The sequence below is a fragment of the Anopheles marshallii genome, chromosome 3 (genome assembly GCF_943734725.1).
Source record: "Anopheles marshallii chromosome 3, idAnoMarsDA_429_01, whole genome shotgun sequence".
Classification (NCBI taxonomy): Eukaryota; Metazoa; Arthropoda; class Insecta; order Diptera; family Culicidae; genus Anopheles; species Anopheles marshallii.
Genome location: NC_071327.1, coordinates 51,797,124 through 51,817,192, shown reverse-complemented (window position 1 = coordinate 51,817,192; position 20,069 = coordinate 51,797,124). Strand labels below are relative to the sequence as shown.

General features: G+C 42.0%; 1 protein-coding gene across 1 annotated transcript in view; it reads right to left on the bottom strand.

The window, feature by feature from the left end:
• Positions 1-20,069, bottom strand: part of LOC128714815 (LIM and SH3 domain protein Lasp) — a 51,745-nt gene that overhangs the window by 1,775 nt on the left and 29,901 nt on the right. The window contains exons 3-5 of the mRNA XM_053809695.1: positions 13,049-13,181; positions 11,782-11,917; positions 2,022-2,263 (exon numbers count right to left, since the gene is read on the bottom strand). Of these exons, the coding sequence (XP_053665670.1) occupies positions 2,022-2,263; positions 11,782-11,917; positions 13,049-13,181 (511 nt within the window). The remainder of the gene's footprint in view (positions 1-2,021; positions 2,264-11,781; positions 11,918-13,048; positions 13,182-20,069) is intronic.

Genomic DNA, 20,069 nt, shown 5'->3' with positions numbered 1-20,069 from the left:
GCTACAGGCGGCACAAGGGCAAATGCATACGCGTTGACCAATGTCCATCGTGCGGTCCATACGCAACCCTAAAACCTAACGCACCTTGTTGCGAACCTACCTGCGACAATGATTGCCGGAACGTACTGTGTATCGACGGTTACCAAAGCGGAGAACCCGTCTGTGTGTGTCAAGACGGATACGTGAAGCATAATAGCACCTGTATCAAGCGGGAATTATGCCCTCAGACCGCATACCCTGCCCCAGTGCAGTACTGTCGTTGTGGCGTTAAACGAAGACCGAAGGGCCGTGTTCCGATGGTGGTTAATTACGTGAACACTCCCGCACCTTGCAGTTGTTACAAGCCGCAGATGAATGATGGTCGTCCGTCAGATCACTATCCTTCCGCAACGTATTCGCCTATGTCGTATCCTGCCATGAATTATGCTTTGACGGTTCCTGAAGTTACTACATGTGCACCGCCACCGCCACCGACATACTCGCCGCTGTCATATTCGCCGCCGGTATACCAACCGCAAAACTGTGTAATTCCTTCGAAATATGTGCCAGGTCCCTACGTACCTCCTCCGACCTCTGCTCCTCCCAACTATGTGCCAGGTCCTTACGTACCTCCTCCGACCTCTGCTCCTCCCAACTATGTGCCAGGTCCTTACGTACCTCCTTCGACCTCTGCTCCTCCCAACTATGTTCCAGGTCCCTATGTACCTCCGCCGAATTGTGCTCCTCCGAAATATGTGCCAGGTCCTTACGTACCTCCACCGACCAGTGCACCTCCCCAATATGTACCAGGTCCTTACGTACCTCCACCGCCTTGCGCTCCACCTGTATACACGCAACCACCGACGACAACCTGTGCTCCACCAACTCCACCTTCAATTCAATATTTCCTACCACCGGTTTATGACGTTTCTTCCAAGTATGTTCCTGCTCCACCTCCTCCTCCATACGCTTACACACCGCTGCCAGTGGTAGAATCTACGACAAGTGCAAGTGTAACGATGCAACCGCCTTGCCCTTACCCACCACCGGTGACCATGAAACCCTACTACCAGCAGCCACCTTCATCCTATCAAGATCAACCTTACTACGCTATACCGGCTCTGAAACAGTGTTCTTGTAACATAAACGCCGGTCCTGTTACGTCGAGTCCACCTTGCGGTTGTGGTAATGCTAATGGCGCATATTCAGCGCTCGCACCAATGTATAACAGGCCACCCATTTCGTATAACGTTGTAACACCTTCGACTACCGCACCGACGACTACGACATGTCCACCGTGCTGCGGTTGCAATCAATGCCAGGGTCAGCCATACGGTCCTTCGTCGTATCAGCAGGATCAGCCATATATTCTGCAACAATATACAACGAGTTCACCGCTACCCATCGACGTGACGTACATTCCACTGCCCTCGTCAAGCTGTTCTGAAGAGTGAACCGATCCCACATAACCTTGAACGTTACTAGACCTTACATGATAATAAGCGATGTGATACTGCCCTAACTGTACTTAGTAACTTATTTAAACTTAGTTGGTTTGCAAACTACTTCCATCATCCGTAGTCTTCTGTTTCTGAATAAACAGGTAAAACTTTACTCGAAACTATACGGCGATTGTAATCAAATGGTCCCACGTTCCGTTCTTCCTCCAAAGTGCTAGTGATGGGAAGAACAACTCGCTAAGTAGAAATGCCTCAGAGTGAGTAAGTTGCTCTAAAGAGTTAATTCTAAAGCTGATTCTTTGTTGTCATTTGACTTCCACTCTCCCCGGTTATAGGTGACTTTAATTCGTTCATGAGTGAATTATTCTATTCATGTGCTCATGCGCGGAGATTATCAACTCACACATCAGTGTAGCAACTCTCACGACCGTGTAGTACATTTGATTTGTGCTATACATGGAATAAATTGCGAGTAATATCATAAATGAGTTATAACTACTCTTTGTGGACATTCGGATTAGCTCACTCTTTAGCAAGATTTCACTCACTTATTCTTGAACTTCATTTCAAGATACCTACCACTTTGCTCATCGATTTGCCCGTTGCATTTGATGCGGGTGCAGCGTACTGTTGGGGCGGTTGAATATACTGCGGTTGCTGTTGCTGGGATTGCCGGTGTTGTTGTTGTTGTTGTTGTTGTTGATACAGTTGCTGTTGCTGCTGCTGCTGATATAGAGCCGCCTGCGAGTTTTCCGCTACCGAGCCATAGTAACCATTAACCGGGTCGATGTCGTTGACTGAACCGATTCGTCGATTATTGTTCGCTGACACTAAAACGAGACGCACAAAAGGAAATGAAATCATTTAGTAAAAATCATCCTGAAGTGGTTAAAGCACTGAAGCATGATTAGACCAACGTTTTGGTTATCGTAACTGCTTAATATCGCAAAGCACTCAAATCGATTCTTATCATTCGATATTTTTAATCGATCGTTTAAAAAAAAACAGCTTAAAGCAATTTGGTTGATTTATGAAAAAAAATCTTATGATGATTAGGTTATTTTTTTTTTCTTCACTCTGCATTACGTACGCTTTGTCCATATTCCGTAGTGTGTATGAGGCAATGGTCATGCTGTCCGTCGTCATAATCACTATCCATCCATCATATGGCGAGTGAATCCAAAACACATGCTGCTGCAATGCCAATGTGTGTCGTATGCATTTATTTACACACATTCCATGGACCAATTCGTGCCGTTCACAGGTCCAACTGCGACAAACGACGCTCACCCCAAAAATGCATATGAATATCGCACACGGTTTTACGAAATCATTCACGGACCGTGTAAAAAGGTGCCATCCATCACGCGGATACGCCCGGGAACGGATGTCTGATAATTTCTCACGACAACATTGGCGGGGACCCCACAAGATCGCAACACCACCGGGACCGACCGGTAACCGATAAGATAAGGATCGCGCCCCGATCCCCACACGACACGACGCGGTTTGTCGCCAACACACATTGAAGATCGGCGCAAAGATATTGCAAAACAAATACGAAATTACACATCCAAAACGTTCGTCCCGCGGTATTTGCGCGCAAAAAAAAGAGTCAAACTGTCAAGTTATGCAGCGAACAGTAAAAGCAAGATATAAAAAAAACCTAAATGGCTCTGCATCTTCAAAGAGAAAGAAATAAAACTGGCAGAACAACGCAATTGGGGGGATTTCACGCGGGGCCACAAAACACATACATTCCCTGGCATCGTGCAGTGCATAATTAAAGTGATGAAAATCGCGAAGACAACGGAAATTTTGTGTAGCTCCAATTGAGATCGGGTGGAACAGTAACTGTGAACACACACGCACACACAAACGAAACCATGCTCAAGAATGGGAACAAGCTCTTCGTTCCGTGCGCCACGAAGCGCAAAAGGAGTACATCAATGGGATAGATTGTGCCATGCGTGAGATGAATTTGGATTCAGCACAAATTGTACTCAAATAACTTCGGCACGACAGTTGCTTGACTTGTTCAGGATAAATATTTAACGCTTCTCTGTTTGATGTTGGGTGATGATTTTTTTCTGCAAAGCGATCACATATAAACATACAAAGCGTGAAGTGTAACTTTCACCATTGGGCGCAACACACATGAAACAAAACAAAAACAAGCTGATCTAGCAATGTGCAATTCAGGATTTTTTCTAAGTTTATGCGCCAGTCAATACTTACTGTTACCGGAGCTGTAGATCAGCGTTGCACTCTGACGATTAGGCTGTGGAACATTTCGTGGACCGTCCGTCAATGGATCGTAATCAGCAATTTTACCAATACCGGCACCGGTTGCTGCTGTTGTGGCTGCTGATGCTGCACCACCGTTATTCATGTTACCGTTGTTGTATTGATACATGTGTTGTTGCTGAGCGTGCATTGCTCCACCGTATTGACTGTTACTGTTGGCACTGTAGCGTTGTTGTTGCTGCTGCTGCTGCTGCTGCTGCTGCTGCTGTCCATACGGATCAACCATTCCTGCTGATTGCTGATGATGATGATGAACATTGTTCGATTGACCATGGTGCAGATGTTGTTGTTGCTGCTGCTGCTGTTGATGATATACAGCTGCTGATCCATTCGCACGCTGCTGATCCATCATGCCACCGTGGTGTTGTTGATGATGGTGCAGATGTTGCTGCTGCTGTTGTTGCTGACTGTGATGGTAGTGATGATTGTTGTTGCCCATATGTGCACCGGCAGTACCATTGTTGTTAACCTGATTGGCGGTCGGGTTCGGGCGGGCATAGTTATCATACGGATCATAGTACTTCTGCGTTGCAGCACCTCCACCGCCCCCACCGGACGGTGTGGCTGAATTTTGAAGCACCGAGTGGCGTACATGCTCAGCATTACCGGCAGCACCATTATTGGTGGCATGTTGATGATAAGCTGCACCGGCAGGATATGCTCCCTGTTGCTGCTGCTGCTGCTGCTGATGTGTATAGCCACCCGCCGCCTTGTTGTTGTTGTTCATCTGCTGATACTGTTGCTGCTGATGCTGCTGTTGAAGCGATGCTTGATAGCTGTTTGCCTGGTTGTGTTTGGTAATGTTGGCGGTGGAGATAATCTGGGCCTGTTGGGATGTGGTATTGGTTGGTCCGACGGCCATGCCACCATTGTTGTTAACCTGCTGTGATGCTGGACCAGCAGCCGACGGTGCCACAACCGGTGGTGGTGGTGGCGGCTGATAATGGGGAAGCGACTCGGCGGCCAGCTGCTCGGAAAAGTACTCCGACTCTAGATCGTTGTTGTCTGCAGCAGCGCGGCAAGCAGAAAACAATCCGTGGCAGGAAATGTTGTCATGTTTGTATGTTTGTGTGAACAGGCGTGAAGCGTACGTTTTGCGGCAGTGTATTTTTGGGGGCGTAGGTGCGAGGCGAGTTGGTGCAGATAGGGTTCCCCAACATTCCAAGTATCACGTGTTGTCGTTTTTTTTTGTATTACGATGTGAAACCATTTGTATGGTTTTATGTGACATACAGAAACACAGAAAGAGAGGGAAAACACACATTGCAACACGGTACGTTTGAGCGATAAGGCCGTTGTCAACAGTGATCCACAACACAAGCACAACAATTAGATGATATACAGCGATGATTAAGAGGAGCGTGGTGGTGTGACAGCAGGTGATGAAAGTAAAAGCAAAAAAAAGCACAATAAGTAAACGAAAAAAATGTAAAAAAAAAACATTGAGGTTAGATTGTTGTGTAACAGTTGAAAAGTGAAATATGTCTAGAGCTTAAAAAACATCGAATGAAAACACCCAACCAACTATTGCCTAAATCATATCTGAAACAATGAATAATGTATTTTTTTTTATAACAACAGCAATTCTATCTAGCAATAGGATATATACACACACACGCCCCTTCCAGAGATTCCATGAGTAATTGCATTATTCTTCTCGTTAAGTGCGACGCAATATTCCTAATTAACGAAAAACAAAAAAACGGTACGCGCAAGTTGCTTCCCACTAGGAAGACTTTAAACAATTCCAAGGTCTGGAAAAAAAAGTCATCTCGGTACAAAACTCACACAAGAAGGTCACATTCTATGAGAGCGATGGCTTGAAAGCATCTTCTACCGTTTTCCAAATTTACAACACAAAACTCCACCGGATCTCGGGATCCGACCTTCTTGGTGTGAAAATGTGACCGCTCTCTCTTGATAGTGCCGTGGGAAAATCGCTTCGACAGGAAAGTGCGGGTTCTTTTCTTTTGTGTTCGGTCATGTTCTGTTGCGGGAAGGTGGGTGGACCTTTGTTTTCTCACCCACCGTCCAATAATTTATGGAATACATTAAAAACAATTACCGAAAATGGGGTAGATCACGGGATAAGCCAGTTTTTTGTATGCGTTTTGACGTTTCCAGGCTTATAAGCTTACAGCTTCCCATACAAACTGCCAAGCCAGATAAGCCTGGGAATCGATGGTTAGATTGTTTTGCTTATGAAAGTGCTCGACAGCTGCTCGACAAATATCAAAACAAAGCATTTTTCTAGCAGGTTTAAAGTAGGTTAGGCCATATTTCCCATAGGCTTAGGATGTTAAAAAAGGAAAAAAAATACATAAATACGCATAATTAATAAGTTTTTTTTTAATTTCTGGTGTTTTGGAGTTTAACAATAATTATTTTTATAAAAAAATCAGTTAAAAAAAAGGTAAATTATTATTTCAATTTACTTGCAGTTTTCCAGTTCACAGTTTACAAAGTCTTAACATCACTTAAATATTGCCTTGAAAATAACACGAAACATAAATTATGCTTTAAAACAGAACCGAAGTTTGCGTCCTCCGATTGTTTCTCTCGATTATAATAGCATACATTTAATTTAGCTCACCCTCGTAGCTTCTATCCTTTTAAAAAATATGGTGATGTATTACTTTCTACTTCATGGAACTGTTTCGTGCATTTATACATTTTTACCGTTTGATGTCAAACTTCAACAACACGGAACCCAAACTAAGCGATCTAGAGTAACTAACATTTTGTAGTCCTTTACTTTAATTAAACCCGTTGCGGTATACCGTTGTACATGGAATTTTATATAAAAGACCCCCTGGTATTCTGTTAGATTCGAGATTCACCGACTGCTTTAAAATTAAGCATGTGCTGTTAAGAATAAACAGAGATCTTAATTACCTGCAACATTTGGAATGTCAGTTTTGAAAAATGGGATGCTTGAGAGTGCTATACAATTTCTTTGGCTGAAGTATGCTTCTTTGATTGGTGTCCTTCCTTAATACGGCTATAGCACGAGGGGAACGATTCAAAGAAGTTTTCACACGACAGCGCAAGGTGTATGGAAATACATGTTCAACGAAACCTCCGTACTCTAAGCGTTGCCAGTTAGTTCGTTATAGTTCTTCTCTTCAAAGCCATGAACGTCCGTTCCTTATACTTCTCGACTTGGCTTACTCATGGTACAGCAATCATCGCTCGTAATGAGAACGTCATAACCATACTGACGGGAAGCCAGCAAATAATTCGTTCAGCTCTTATCAATCTATCAGCATTATAGGCTGCTTCGATGGTCAATCACTGTTTAAAAAAGTTTTTTTAGTGCCGCACCATGACCGTCATGATCTGGATTATATTCTTCGAGTCCGGCCGTATCAGTGTCTTCCACTTGCTATGTTCTTCATCGTTGATACAGTAAAATGCTTCGGATATATTCGCAACGTCGTTCTAAGGATCATGCTTCAAACTCGAACGTTTGTCAGTTAACACACTAAACACTCGAAAATGCGACATGCATGTGATTTCTCCTTTTATTTATACACCAGATTTAGCTACATACGGATCGCATACCAACTACACCGCCTACTTTGAACACAACTTTACTATAGAACGTTGCGTTCGCTTGCTATGTTTTACACGTTCAGCACCGCATCACTCGACTAAAGGTGATGCCAATGGTTAACGCCTGTATCACCGCCATCGCTATACAAATTGTAGTTAGTAGTATCGTAACGCCGTAACGTTTCCATGGTAACATCGTTTTTCGGTACACTCTTCGATCATTTTCTGTGTGGTGCATTCACCATTTCACATTTTTGCTGCAAAACTTACCCTTTCAATGCCTGCTACCTGATTCCAGCGCTAACAATGCAGTTTTCGATGAGTACTGTTGTTTTATCATTGGAAGTTATTTTGTATGTATCCAAACTTTTTACCGCGCGCGATTCGAGAGTGTTTTTAACTGTTTTTCTTGGGTATCAGTTGCCACGCGGTCCTCAACAGTTTTCAACCGGTATTTTAAAGAGATTTTCAAAATTAATTTTAAATTAAATTAAATTAACAACCTAATTGCTTTTACTTACATGTTGTCGCTAGGATCACAAAAAGGATGTTTCTTTAAACACAGTATTTAAACGAAAGAGAACGAAAGAGCGAATGAGATATGCATTGATATATGCAATGATCCATTGATTTTTTTTAACTTGTGGCGTGACGGGTGCCGGGTTAGTTGTCAGCATCGGATTGAATTCTTGAGTTCTTCGCTCGACTCAACAATTGATAATTTTTTAAGTTGAATGTTTTTTTTTTAATGTTGAAATAAAGGAATTTCATCCTTTATAAATCACATAAAATTGTTTTTGACTCACGATACTTGAGGAAATTTCTTAGCTTGTATTTACGTATTCCCATAAGTATGAGTATAAAAAACGGTTTGAACATGCTTGAACCAATCTTTTGAAAGACATGTAAATACCGAGTAGGATTAATATGCTCATAAAGGTTTTTGAACCGGCTTTTCTTGTTGAGACGGCTCATTTGACTGAGATATAAATAAGGTTAATTATTATAAGTATCTATGTATATAAAAAATGTAGATACAATTTTAAACTAAAATAAAAAAATTAATATCCTGAAATTCTCGGTACAGAATACCTAATGTCATTCTTTATGTCAAAAATCTATGTCCATATGTGATTGATGCAACCCGTTACCGATTCGCCGCTCGAAATCTGCTCGATTATTTGACACATACCGGCTTAAGCTTAAGCTTTCTAACTTTTGGGATGATCTACCTCAATGTCAGTCGCACACGTACGTTTGACTTCTTTTCCAAAAAAAAAACGCAAAACGAATGACTTAAGCCACTTGTTCCGATCGTCGGTACACGCCTTCCGTCATGTGCTTTTGGGACATCGTTGGATGACTCAAGGCAAATAGTACCCAAAAGTGGCCCATTATCATCGAACCTGCACCAAACCATACATTTTACAGCCCCGATCAGTTCCGTAATGACACGTTCTTCTCTACCCTTCTGTTTCAAATGAAACACATCTATTTCTAACTTTTGCTTGCTTACTATCGGGGTAATAACGAGAGGTCTGAACCAGGAACTCACTTCAAACGGCAAACAACCTTGAGAAGGAAAAACAATCACCACTAACAAACTCCCGCAGCCGTATATAAGTTTGTCCAAAGACCTAGAAGAAGCGGCACAGCGAGGAAAAAGTTGCAATTTGAAGAGTCAAATTTATGGAGGCTCATAAAAATGCGTTTACTGGCTGTTCCCTAACCGTCGCACAAGGGGTTTCGTTGCCGATTCTACGATGTCCGCGTTCAGGTAACACTAACGAATGCCTCAGAACTTCGGTCATGGTGAAGTATGCAAGGCAACTTCACCATGCCAGTGCTAAACTGAGCAAGAATGGGGAAACGGCGTTACCGTCGCGGTCTAATCGAAATTCCACGCACCAACAAATCAAACCTCCACCGTTTTGCCAATTTACCAACGATGCACATAATTTTTGGTTTCATTTCATTGTTTGTTTTGTACGGTTCCGTTTCCCTGCAAACTCCACACGAGCGTCACTTTGCCGGATGGGGGATTTTTGGGACCGGCATTTTATGGTAAACGACGGAACACCGCCATTGCAAACTTTGCAGTGGTCATAAAGCACCTATAAAAGCAGTATGCATCTCCCCAGCCATCACAACATGAGCAAATTCGTTTTAAAGCTTAGTCTCGACCGTTTCCCTTGGCTGGTAGGTAAATGGCTTTGATGGAGTAACGCTTTTGGTACAGGAGCAAACTATAGACCAATAAAAAGACAACTTCCATGTTCTGCACAAAAAAATCGTTCAGCTTCTTTTCCACCGAAGGGCAATGCAATTCTGAACTCTACCGTAGCGCTCTTTCTCTTGACGGAAATTATAGTACACAAGGCACGGCACAACGGCACAACCCTGCTTTCCCTTTTAATGTTTTCTGACCCCCTACAACCCTCAGTATTTAACGCGACGACATCGGCGACCCATTGTGTTTGCACTTGCTGTTTTATGCCATTTCCTACTTTGCACGGGATGTCAAAAGGGTATTTCTTGCCAAACGGTGGCACAAGAACAAGGGGCCACACCATTTCCGGCCGTGCAACACCCTATTCGAATCTTGATCGGCGCCTATTTAAGTTATGTCTCATTCGCACCGTCTTTTCGTACGCAGCAAGAACTTTTGTCCTTCCCAACGGCACCCTCTTTTCCAAATTCGACAATTGCACACTTGACACGCGGAAAAGCTCCTGAGTACACGTTCCAGAACAGCAAGAAAGAACACACAAAAAATGATAACTTGCTTACGTCCCTTCCGGACGCAGGTCTTCGAGTTCAAGGAAACGGAAACTCAACGAAGCGTAAAGCAATAAGAGGGTAGGCAGCGAAGGTTTTTGTTGTCATAATGGGCATGCTGCTGCTGCGTCCCTTTTGGAGTTTAAAATAACTCCAGCGACAGGGCAAAAGTTTTGCAAGATCCCGTCGTAATGGGAATCATGATGGGGCGGAAAACCGTTAGCGTCGTTAGTTTGGTTTGTAGTTTTTTTTTCTTCTCTCATATAAATAATTAACTCCTATCGTGATAAACTGTTGTAACATTTGTATTAATCGTGAAATTATATAATACGATTTTAACAAGCTTGTAAGCGGTTGAGATTGTTTTAGCAATTTCATACAAAAAAAATCAAAATGTGAGGCCTTTTGAAACATAGCATTAAATCTGTAGTCCTCAAACAACTTAAGCTTCTTTACAATTCTCACGCTATTGATCTATGCTGGGAATTGATACAGAAGAACATGAAAACGAAATTAAGAGCTGCTACTTTGCGAACTAATTTTGGAATGCTTGGTAAATTATCTCTTACTCACAACCTTTTAAACTTAAAACAAACTTATAACCAGTTCTCCTTTTCTCTATGATTAATATTGTGACCTGTTACTTATTGGAATTATTGACACTACCAGATGTTGCAGGATTTGTTTGCCGTATCACTTCCACATTGAAAATAAGGCGAGTCAAAAGGAGCAGCAACAAAGATTAAAACTTTTTTATTTAGCAAATCATTTCGCTATACCTGAGCTATTATATACAGCGAGAGCCAGTGAAATAAGTCAAATAATCATATACAATTTGCTATATTTCACAACGCTTTGAATAGTTATGAACTTTTATCGTATTCATGAAATTCGAACTTTGAAATTTCTCTTATTATTTTTTTCTACTACAATCGTCATGTAGTTCTTGTAATAGATAACCTTATAGCAATGACCACCACTGTAGCTGAACCGTTCATTTATTTCAACAAAACATCCATCCGTTTAGCCGTTGGATGTTTGCATCACTTCCGCCTTGTTTCGTATGTTTACATAGCAAACATGATTTGTTTGTTTGTGTGTCCGTTTTGGCGCCGCATGGGAAAACTATTGAAGAAACGAAACGACACACACAATGCTCACTAGCCACAACGGTGGGAAGATTTCCGGGAGATATTAATAGCAAAATAGCTATCCAAGTTTTGCTCCTCACGTGACGATGATATCTTCCAATCGAAAGTCACGCATACAATCTACGTTTAGATTTTATTGTGCAAAATACGTGTGACGAACAATCAGACAATTGTTCAATTTTGATGATAGATTTATGCATGTTTCTTTTTCGTCTGTTTTATCAATCTTCCATCTAAAACTAACTGTTTCCCCTCAAACGGAACCTCAAACAAACAAACATTCCTTCGATTTTCCCTTGCTACACGCAGTTGTTGCACAAACGACAAATGTTAAAAGGAAACACAAAACCGAAACTTTCCCCATGTTTCCTGTCTTGTTTTTCTTTCCTTTATCACCAAGCATTGGCGGAGAGCAATCGGCAAAAAAGGAGGAAGTAAACGAAACTAAAATTCACCAAACATACCCAACGATGACAACGACACCCCGAAACTTTACCAACCATCCCTCGGTGGTCACATCCGGTGTGATCGGGCGCATTACTTTTGCTCACCTTTACTGTCGATGATTTCCGTGCACTCTCGCTGCCGTTCCATGGCGGCCTTTTTCTGCAGATCGCCATGGTAGGCAACGTTGGAGATATTTTTCGTGTTTTGCTTGATTCGTAGCGTTTCCGGATCGTCCGCAACCTTTTGTTTGATATTTTGGCGGTTTTTAGCACGAGAAGGGCACGCGAAATTCGTCCGGCAGACGATGTGCACGCCGTCCAATCCGGAACATAACATGCCAATGCCAATGTTTAATGGTGAGGAAATTCAGGCGAAAAGGGTACATGAAAAAAGAAGACAAAATATAATAATTAGTAAGATAAATATTGAACTTAAAATACAAAATTATTCATCAAAAAACAAAAATTTATTTGATATTTGTGATAACATTTAAACTATATCCAAGTAAAAAAGGAGTTAAACCCTTTTAAGTGTTTTAACGCACCCATTTCACTATATATTTCACTTAAGCATCTAAACTCTGGTTCCCGTTTCTCTGGTGCCGTTTTCCAACGACAAACGAAACGGCCACAGCACGAGCCCCGAATATCATGGTGTGTGGAAGAAATGAAAAGTCGATCAACAGCAGCAATACCACGATCGGGCAAGATCAGACCGCGCGAGACCGTGAGTTGCGGTGCATTGAATTAATTGAAGTAAGAAATCCGGTAAGCACATGATCGAGTGTCCTACATTCGTTCGAAATCCCGAACGCCCTCGCTGTGGCCGAAGAGTGTTGATGTTGTTGATGAGAAGGATTTCTTTTTCTCCGTCTCCATCACTTCCACCACCATGCAACAACCCACAAACCAGGGGGCTCAAACTGAACGACATCGAAAGTTTTCGATCCATCCAACATTCGATGCTGTGTAACAACAGAAAAAAAAACAACCGAGAGTGAGTGAACCGAAAGTAATGGTTGCAATTAAGGTGAAAAAACATGATCACCGATGGTTCTTCGCAGCACGTGCAGACGGATATGGGAAAGGAAAGCGACGTATGTCTCTCTCGCATGATCTCGATAAAAGTGGTGAACCTTTGTCGAACACACACCCGGGTGGTGCTGGTTAACAGTGAAAGGTAATTATTAGTTGCAATTAGTACTAATGTTCTGTTTGATACCTTGTTTGAGATTGCATTCGAATTAATCATCCACAAAATGGGTACTGGGTGCGATTATTTGCTTCTTTCAGCAAATGGAAACCTACACTAAACAAACGACTACACCCGCGCACTGCAAGCGACGAACCCCTGTGGCGAAATGTGGCTTACCTGCGTCACTTTTCCTTTCAGCTTCTCGAAGTCCGCATGGTACTTGACGTTCGATTGGATTTTGGTATTTTCCGCGATTCGCTTGAACTCCGGTGTCTCCGCGATCGTCGTAGCTTTGGCTTTAGGAATATGTCTGCAGAACAGAGAGAGAGAGAGAGAGAGAGAGAGGAAGAGGGGAAAAATGATACAAAACATATTAGTCGAATTGATCTGCTTCATTGACCGGTGCCACACCACATTGGCCCGGTAATGTTGTTGCTAATTAAGACATCAGATGAAACGAAGCGTTAAATGGACTCTAACGAACGGATGATTTGAAGCGTTTTAGTTTGTTTTGCAGTAAAGTGAATGCTCTATCGAACCAGGGTTCTAACATTGAAAAAGCTCGACCAAGTTACACCGGTAGTGGTCTGTTCGCTACATCATTATACAGCATAACCATCCTCTAGCATGGGATGGAATTAATCGTGGAATGTGCTTCATCAGCCATATAACTCTCCTCCCTGCCATATATGCGGCTGTGAAATGTGCTGGCGGTTCCTTATAAGTTAAGATGCACTTTTGCAACCTGCATTGCACCGCCAATCACAGACAGCGCACACACACAACACAACACAGTGAGCGATCACCAACACTGTCAACCATAATCAACCATCAACATTGTGAATTTGTTTCTAAAAGATTGACGGTTGGACAAGGGATGGATCTGTGTCACTAAATGCATCGTGTGCACTTGATTAAATTACAATTATAAACCAATCACACGCCAGGTCGTTGCATTTACTTAGCCGCACATTCTCTTGCATAATGCATGGTTGACGAGTCTGTGTGATGCACTTTTTCTTATGCATTCTTCTTCAACCGTATCGTCTACTCGTCACTGCATTAACTTTGAATCATTTCAGCATCATCATCATCATCATCACAGAACGGGGATGAAGAAGATGCATTTTGTCAACGTTTTCCGTAACCTCAAAGGGTATTGCTGTCATCGTAAGTAGAATTTAAAAATGAAAATTGACGCCGTTCTGAGAGAAGTTAATCAGGGTTTCGAACATGAGCATTGAGCGAACTTTACGTAAAAAGCACTTACACACTCCAAAGAAACCATATGTTGTATCCTGTAAAGTACCCTTTAACAATTAATAGTTTAAAAAATTATTTACTCTTCGTTAATACTTCCTTCCTGCGAGTTTATTTCACTTTTTTCAGTTAAATAAATTTAATGGGTAAAGTCAAAATTATCGATTCAATTTTGACCGAATAGCTGTCCCCATCGTGCATTATTAAACGACCAGAGAAGTAATGCACACGTTTATGAGCATGTGGCCATATTTAGTCTTGAATTTCGACCTGCAGCCCAACCAAGTATGGATAAAAACCCGAAGCCGGTGCATGGCTGCCGTCGCTTCAATCAAAGGCGCGTGCGTCTTTTCGACCGTAAACGATCGCTGGCTATGGTGAAGCATCTTACCAGGCGTGAAGGAACGGGGCAACCGTATGTCCATCAAGCGCATATGCTACAAAATGTTCCACAAGAACGCTGATTGTTTGTTGATGCGGTTTATTCAAGCCGGGCACAGAAATGCTTGCTAATACCAACACAGCTGTGCAGATAAGCAGCTGATCAACTGCATAGTGTTTGAAAGTAACAATCACACACGGAATGTTTCTCACCTTATAAGTGACTATCTATTATGACAAATATTATTTCTAAACCCCCACGATACATTCGTCACGCTGGCACATATTAAATTTACAAAACCGTACAAATCTTAAAGCTGCAATAAATTTGCATTTTAGTTACGCTCTCACACATACATGCTTCCCACGAAAGAAACCCATCTGCATGAATAAAACATCTCAGCCTCAACCAATTTTTGCTACATAAAATCCATTAGCTTCGGTTACGTAGTGATGCGATGGGATGTTAAAAACAAATGCATATTTAAACGGCCTTCTTAACGCCAACGCCCAACTTTTAGCGAGGTAAACTATGCCGGTTTGGCAGGCACTCAACTACTACTACTACTACTATAAAGACACCCCATTCATTGCCCACATACATTGCGCACACACCGCCACACATAACACATATACCTCGGGCAAATGGGAGCATAAATTGGAGAATGGTTGATTGTTCGTCTACCCTTGCTGAATGCAGCTTCATTCTTTAGGGGCATCTCATCTCCCGGGCGAGGGGACACAACACACACACACACACGCTGGGCAAAGACAACCCCGTCCAGAGAGGGACACAAAGCCGTCATCTTCCATTTCCGGTGAAATATTTTTAGCCAATTTTCGTCATTTTATTTTTGCCTTCTTTGAGCGGATTCGAAACAAAGTTGCAAACCGAGCCGCGGTCTGAATGGGTATAAAGCACCACGTTCGTGTGACGATGCGGAACAATTAAGATATGACGGATATCCTCCTCTCTCCATTCGTGCTGAAATTGCTGAAAAATAGCTTCTCCAGGGCCCAATGGAATTATGCTGGGTTGAGTTGAGTAATGACGAAACAGAACCGAATGGCTTCACAAATAATATGTTTTAGTAAGGGAAAAGAAGAATGATTTGTCGTTGCTTAATTTACACAAAACCAACCATAAAAGAATATTTTTTTAAAAAATCTTAACTTCTCGATTTGTATTCCAAATGAGACATTTGGGAAATACCCCTTTTCTGTTCGGCAAGGCTCTTCCAGGTGGCGCATCTTTCCACTTCATCTTCACGTATGCTAAATATGGCTTTGATCACAACATAGATGAAACGAATACTCGCATAAACAAGCTTTTACTCCCCTCAACAACACTAAACATTTGCATTCTTTTACAAACCATTCGTATGCTGACGTTATGTTGTTGGGGGTTTTTTCCTATTTTTTTTTGTAAACAGCATAATAGATTGTGTGCTGTGTGTCTGTGTGTGTTAAGAGGGATGATAACGTTTTTCTCTTAAAAGTATCTTTTGCACTTCAATCTCACACTCGTGAAGCAAAAAAAAAGGGGTTCTTAATTGTTGGGCTAAACCAGCCGGTGTCTTCATTCATTCCGATACACGCACTTGCATTCCGAACCCACAGACACACACACACACACACACACACGGACGATACAGCAGGGTCCAGCAGCTAGGCCAGGCCAGGCAGCGATTTGCTGATGCATGTAGATGCATCCCTACGCCCATTGAGAGGAATAATTCCAGACATCCAGACAGACAGACGACGGCGAAGACGACGATGGCCGGGAAAGCCAGACAGATGCCGGAGCGTTAAAAAAGAAACGCAAAGAATGTGTGTAAAAAGAGTGAGCAGAAGCGTGAAAAGATGCAGCAGCAGCAGCAACAAAAAAGTGAAAAGAACTATCCCAACACGGCAGAAGTGTGTATCGGGGCGAAAGCTACGGTGCGGAAGAGTTTCAACAAACTGATGAGCCCCCAAAGAAGAGTCCCGTCCAGGAGAGGGAGACCGGCAGAGGACTTGGGTAGTGTTCGTTTTTTTTGTTTCAAACGAATTGAAATAAATTGAATAATGATGCAAGTGGGTTTTGCCGTGCCGCAGTCGTAACCTGGCAAACGGGACGAGAACATTTTCGAGCGATTCCAACATTTAAAAACAGTGAAGTAAACGAACGGCTGATAGCAAAAGGAAAGCCGACGTTCGTACGGTAACCAACGCAAATATGCGTTCCATCGCAAATGCAATGTGGGCGTTGAGAACAGAGTCCGGGCCGGGCCCATTCGCGCACACACACGCAAATGAAGCTCGTACGGTTGTGTGTGCAAGTGGCATGTAATAAATAATAAATAAACGGAATCAGTTGCGCTCTGCGGTGGTAAAGTTTGGTAGTATGCCACGGAGAAGGGGGGAAATAAACGGATGAACCCATTTCAACCTCCCACTTTCCCCCCTTGGAACCGTATGCGGTTGGTCGACTGTATTTAGCACAAATCAATTTCACGATGCCAACCCAACACACATCATCTCGCAGCTCTTGGCCATTGCAACATGGAGCTTCAACTTTATTGGTTAAATTTTATGCTCGATTTGAAGGTTTTTATTTTGTTTGCGTTAAAGAGGATGCGATTTGATGTCATTTTGAGGTTTCTGTTAACGGGCAGACGAAACGAATGAATGTGCTAAAGTATGCAAATGCTTTAAATGATTAGGCGAGTTGAGTAATACAGTGGGGGCGATTGCTATAATCGCACTTGCAATTTAACAACTCATTTAAAATTTCCACTACATTTTGTAGTAAACACTCTCTCAAAATGAAAGAAAACTGCTCTAAAAAAAAGAAAAAGCAATTAACAAAAAAAATATTACCCCAAAAAAATTACAAAACTCTAATATAAAAAGTGAATAATCTAAAATGTTGGGTGAAAAGAAATACAATCGTCCCTATTGATCCGTTGACAGCAAATAAGCGCTTGAAGCTACAGAGCCAATACATCTCATTTTTAGTTTATGTTATTCATCTTAAATATTTTATTTTTGATTGAACTCGTACGACTGTTAATTGATTTATGAGTGATCGAAAGTGAGATCTGCATGAATTTTATTTTGTCATTCTGGAACGTTAGATAATACTTTCGTAACTAGTTACTAACGTAACTTGCTTACAGGAGTCTAGAATGGCTTGGCTCGTTTTAAATGATCAGATTAACACGACAGGACCGATCCAAAAATCCCATCGCGACCAATCTGCCGTACGCAGGTCTAGCTATCCGGCACAGGTAAATAAAGTCAAAGAAAACCAGAAATGGCATGCCTAGACCTCTTGAGGTTGTTGTGCCGATATAAAAAAGCTACTTCTTATACCATGTATAATCTCACCATATAATCCATATGACCACATAATCTCAAGAAAAAATACACTTCAAAATTCTTGTTCTCGTTGTTGTTCTGTATGGAAGGCAAAATTTACACCGCGTCATGGATCAATCGTTTTAAAGTTATCACTCACAATGAATGCATTTGAATAGAGAATAATATTTTTCCTGTTATTCATCTAACACAGTCGAACGGTTTAGTCCAGTTCGCCGAAGAACTTCAAGAGGAAAAATAAAATAAAATGCGCCTATAATAATTTCTCACACTGTACCTTCAAAGCAATGGATTAGACAACAATTTTTGTCCTTCATCTTATGAGTACTGTCACAAACTTCAAATTATATTAAAATAAACAAGATATTCAATTTCAGTTTCAGGTCACCAGTGTGAAATTTTGCCAGTACTTTCCCATTTTCCCATCAAACTTCCGGCGGGTACACGGGAAGCCACTAACAGTGACCTACTAATCTATTGCCTTCGAAAACAATTAGCATGCACATGGGCAAACACTCCTGCCGCGCGCAATGTGAAGCTATTCCGTTTCGCCACACATGTCACACTGGCCAGAGAAACCTTTGAAAACAAATCGGTTAAGAAGGGTAGTGAAAGGGGTTTACTGTCGATCGAACAGGATAAGCAAAGCCGGACAAAACCCATTGGAAAAAGCGTTAGCCATCAGAAAGCAGGTTGGATGCAGTGTGCACACGCAAAAAAAAATATGCCCAGTATGCAATTCATCACCCGATGCACTTCAGGCTAGCGTAGGAAAGAAAGAAATTCATCACTGCTCGTGCAATGGTAGAATGGTGATTAATAATCGAAGCATTCGACAGACGACGGAATAAAAAAAAATCGCAAACGGAAGCATAACATTGGCGATAGACGCAGTAATGAAGAATCGATGCGGACATGTGCACCGGGTCTCGATACGTAGCTATGGGGGAGAATGGAGAAGGTGCCCGGATGTGTACGGGTGCGGCGATCGATAACCTGAAAGTACACGACCATATAAGTGCATTACTTTGCAACTTAGACGCCACCTTCCACGGGGGCGCTTCCAAAACTTCCATTTATCAAGCATCGTAAGCGGAGAGGATCGCTGTGAACGCGTAGAAAGTGTGTCAGAAAGCTAACCCTAACCTTCCTTCCTTCCTAACACAAACTGACGCTGACCAACCGTTTCTGTTGGATTTCTGTTTTTCTAACGCTCACTTAACCCTGTTGCGCTGAGATACCGCCGCAATCACATTGCTCCTGCTGTAGACCCCACAGCACACCTCACGAACGAAGGAACGTTTACCAGCTGTTGACCATTTTTGGGCAAAGCCACTGAAGCACACCATACGGCTACGTAAGGGTGATTTAATGCGCTTGATTCCTATCGATTAGAATCGTGCGAAGCAAATCATTTATTTATCGCCTTACGGTGGTCACCCAATTGGTCAATTTGTAGCAAATAAATTCGTACGTTTGACACATTTTGTGAAAGTATAAAGCAACGATCAATATTAGATGGACGGACCGTGAAGCTTTAAAAGAGCACGGTAGCCAATGTTGCCACTTTGTATGTTCAAGCGCAACCACAACAAAGATCGATACAAAGGCTAACCTCATTATGGAAGTTGTGCAACAGATAGGGAGTCTGCTAGGCATTGTCCTATATTTTGCTGTCACCGTTTGACGTGTTTCAAGCACAACAGGAATGTTACCTTACTCCTACACCACGTGCCTTGTGATAAGAAAACTTCAATACCAGAAATGAAATGTATTCCAGCTGACCTATTACTTAATTTATTTATCATTTTCTGCACGAAATGAACTATTATATCCACTGAATGTGTACGAATTTCTAAAATTTATAGAAACATTGTTTGAATTTGCTGGATTACTTATTAAAAATGACAACGTACTTAAGTTTTGGAATGTTTTTCTGCATTTTTATTCAGTTTATTGAATATTTCAATATTCATGGCAGCTATTTCTTGACGTATGTTGACTTTGAGTTACTGGATAGAGGATTCTTTATCCGCATAAACCTTTCCCTTCAAGTAGCTCCACAGGGCACGGTAACATCGAGAGAAAGACTCGGTTTGGGAACTATCGATTGTGAAAACGACGCGCCTTATCCATAGACAATAATTCTTTTGTTGCACTCTTGTTGGAAATGTATAAGGAAAGTCACACAAAT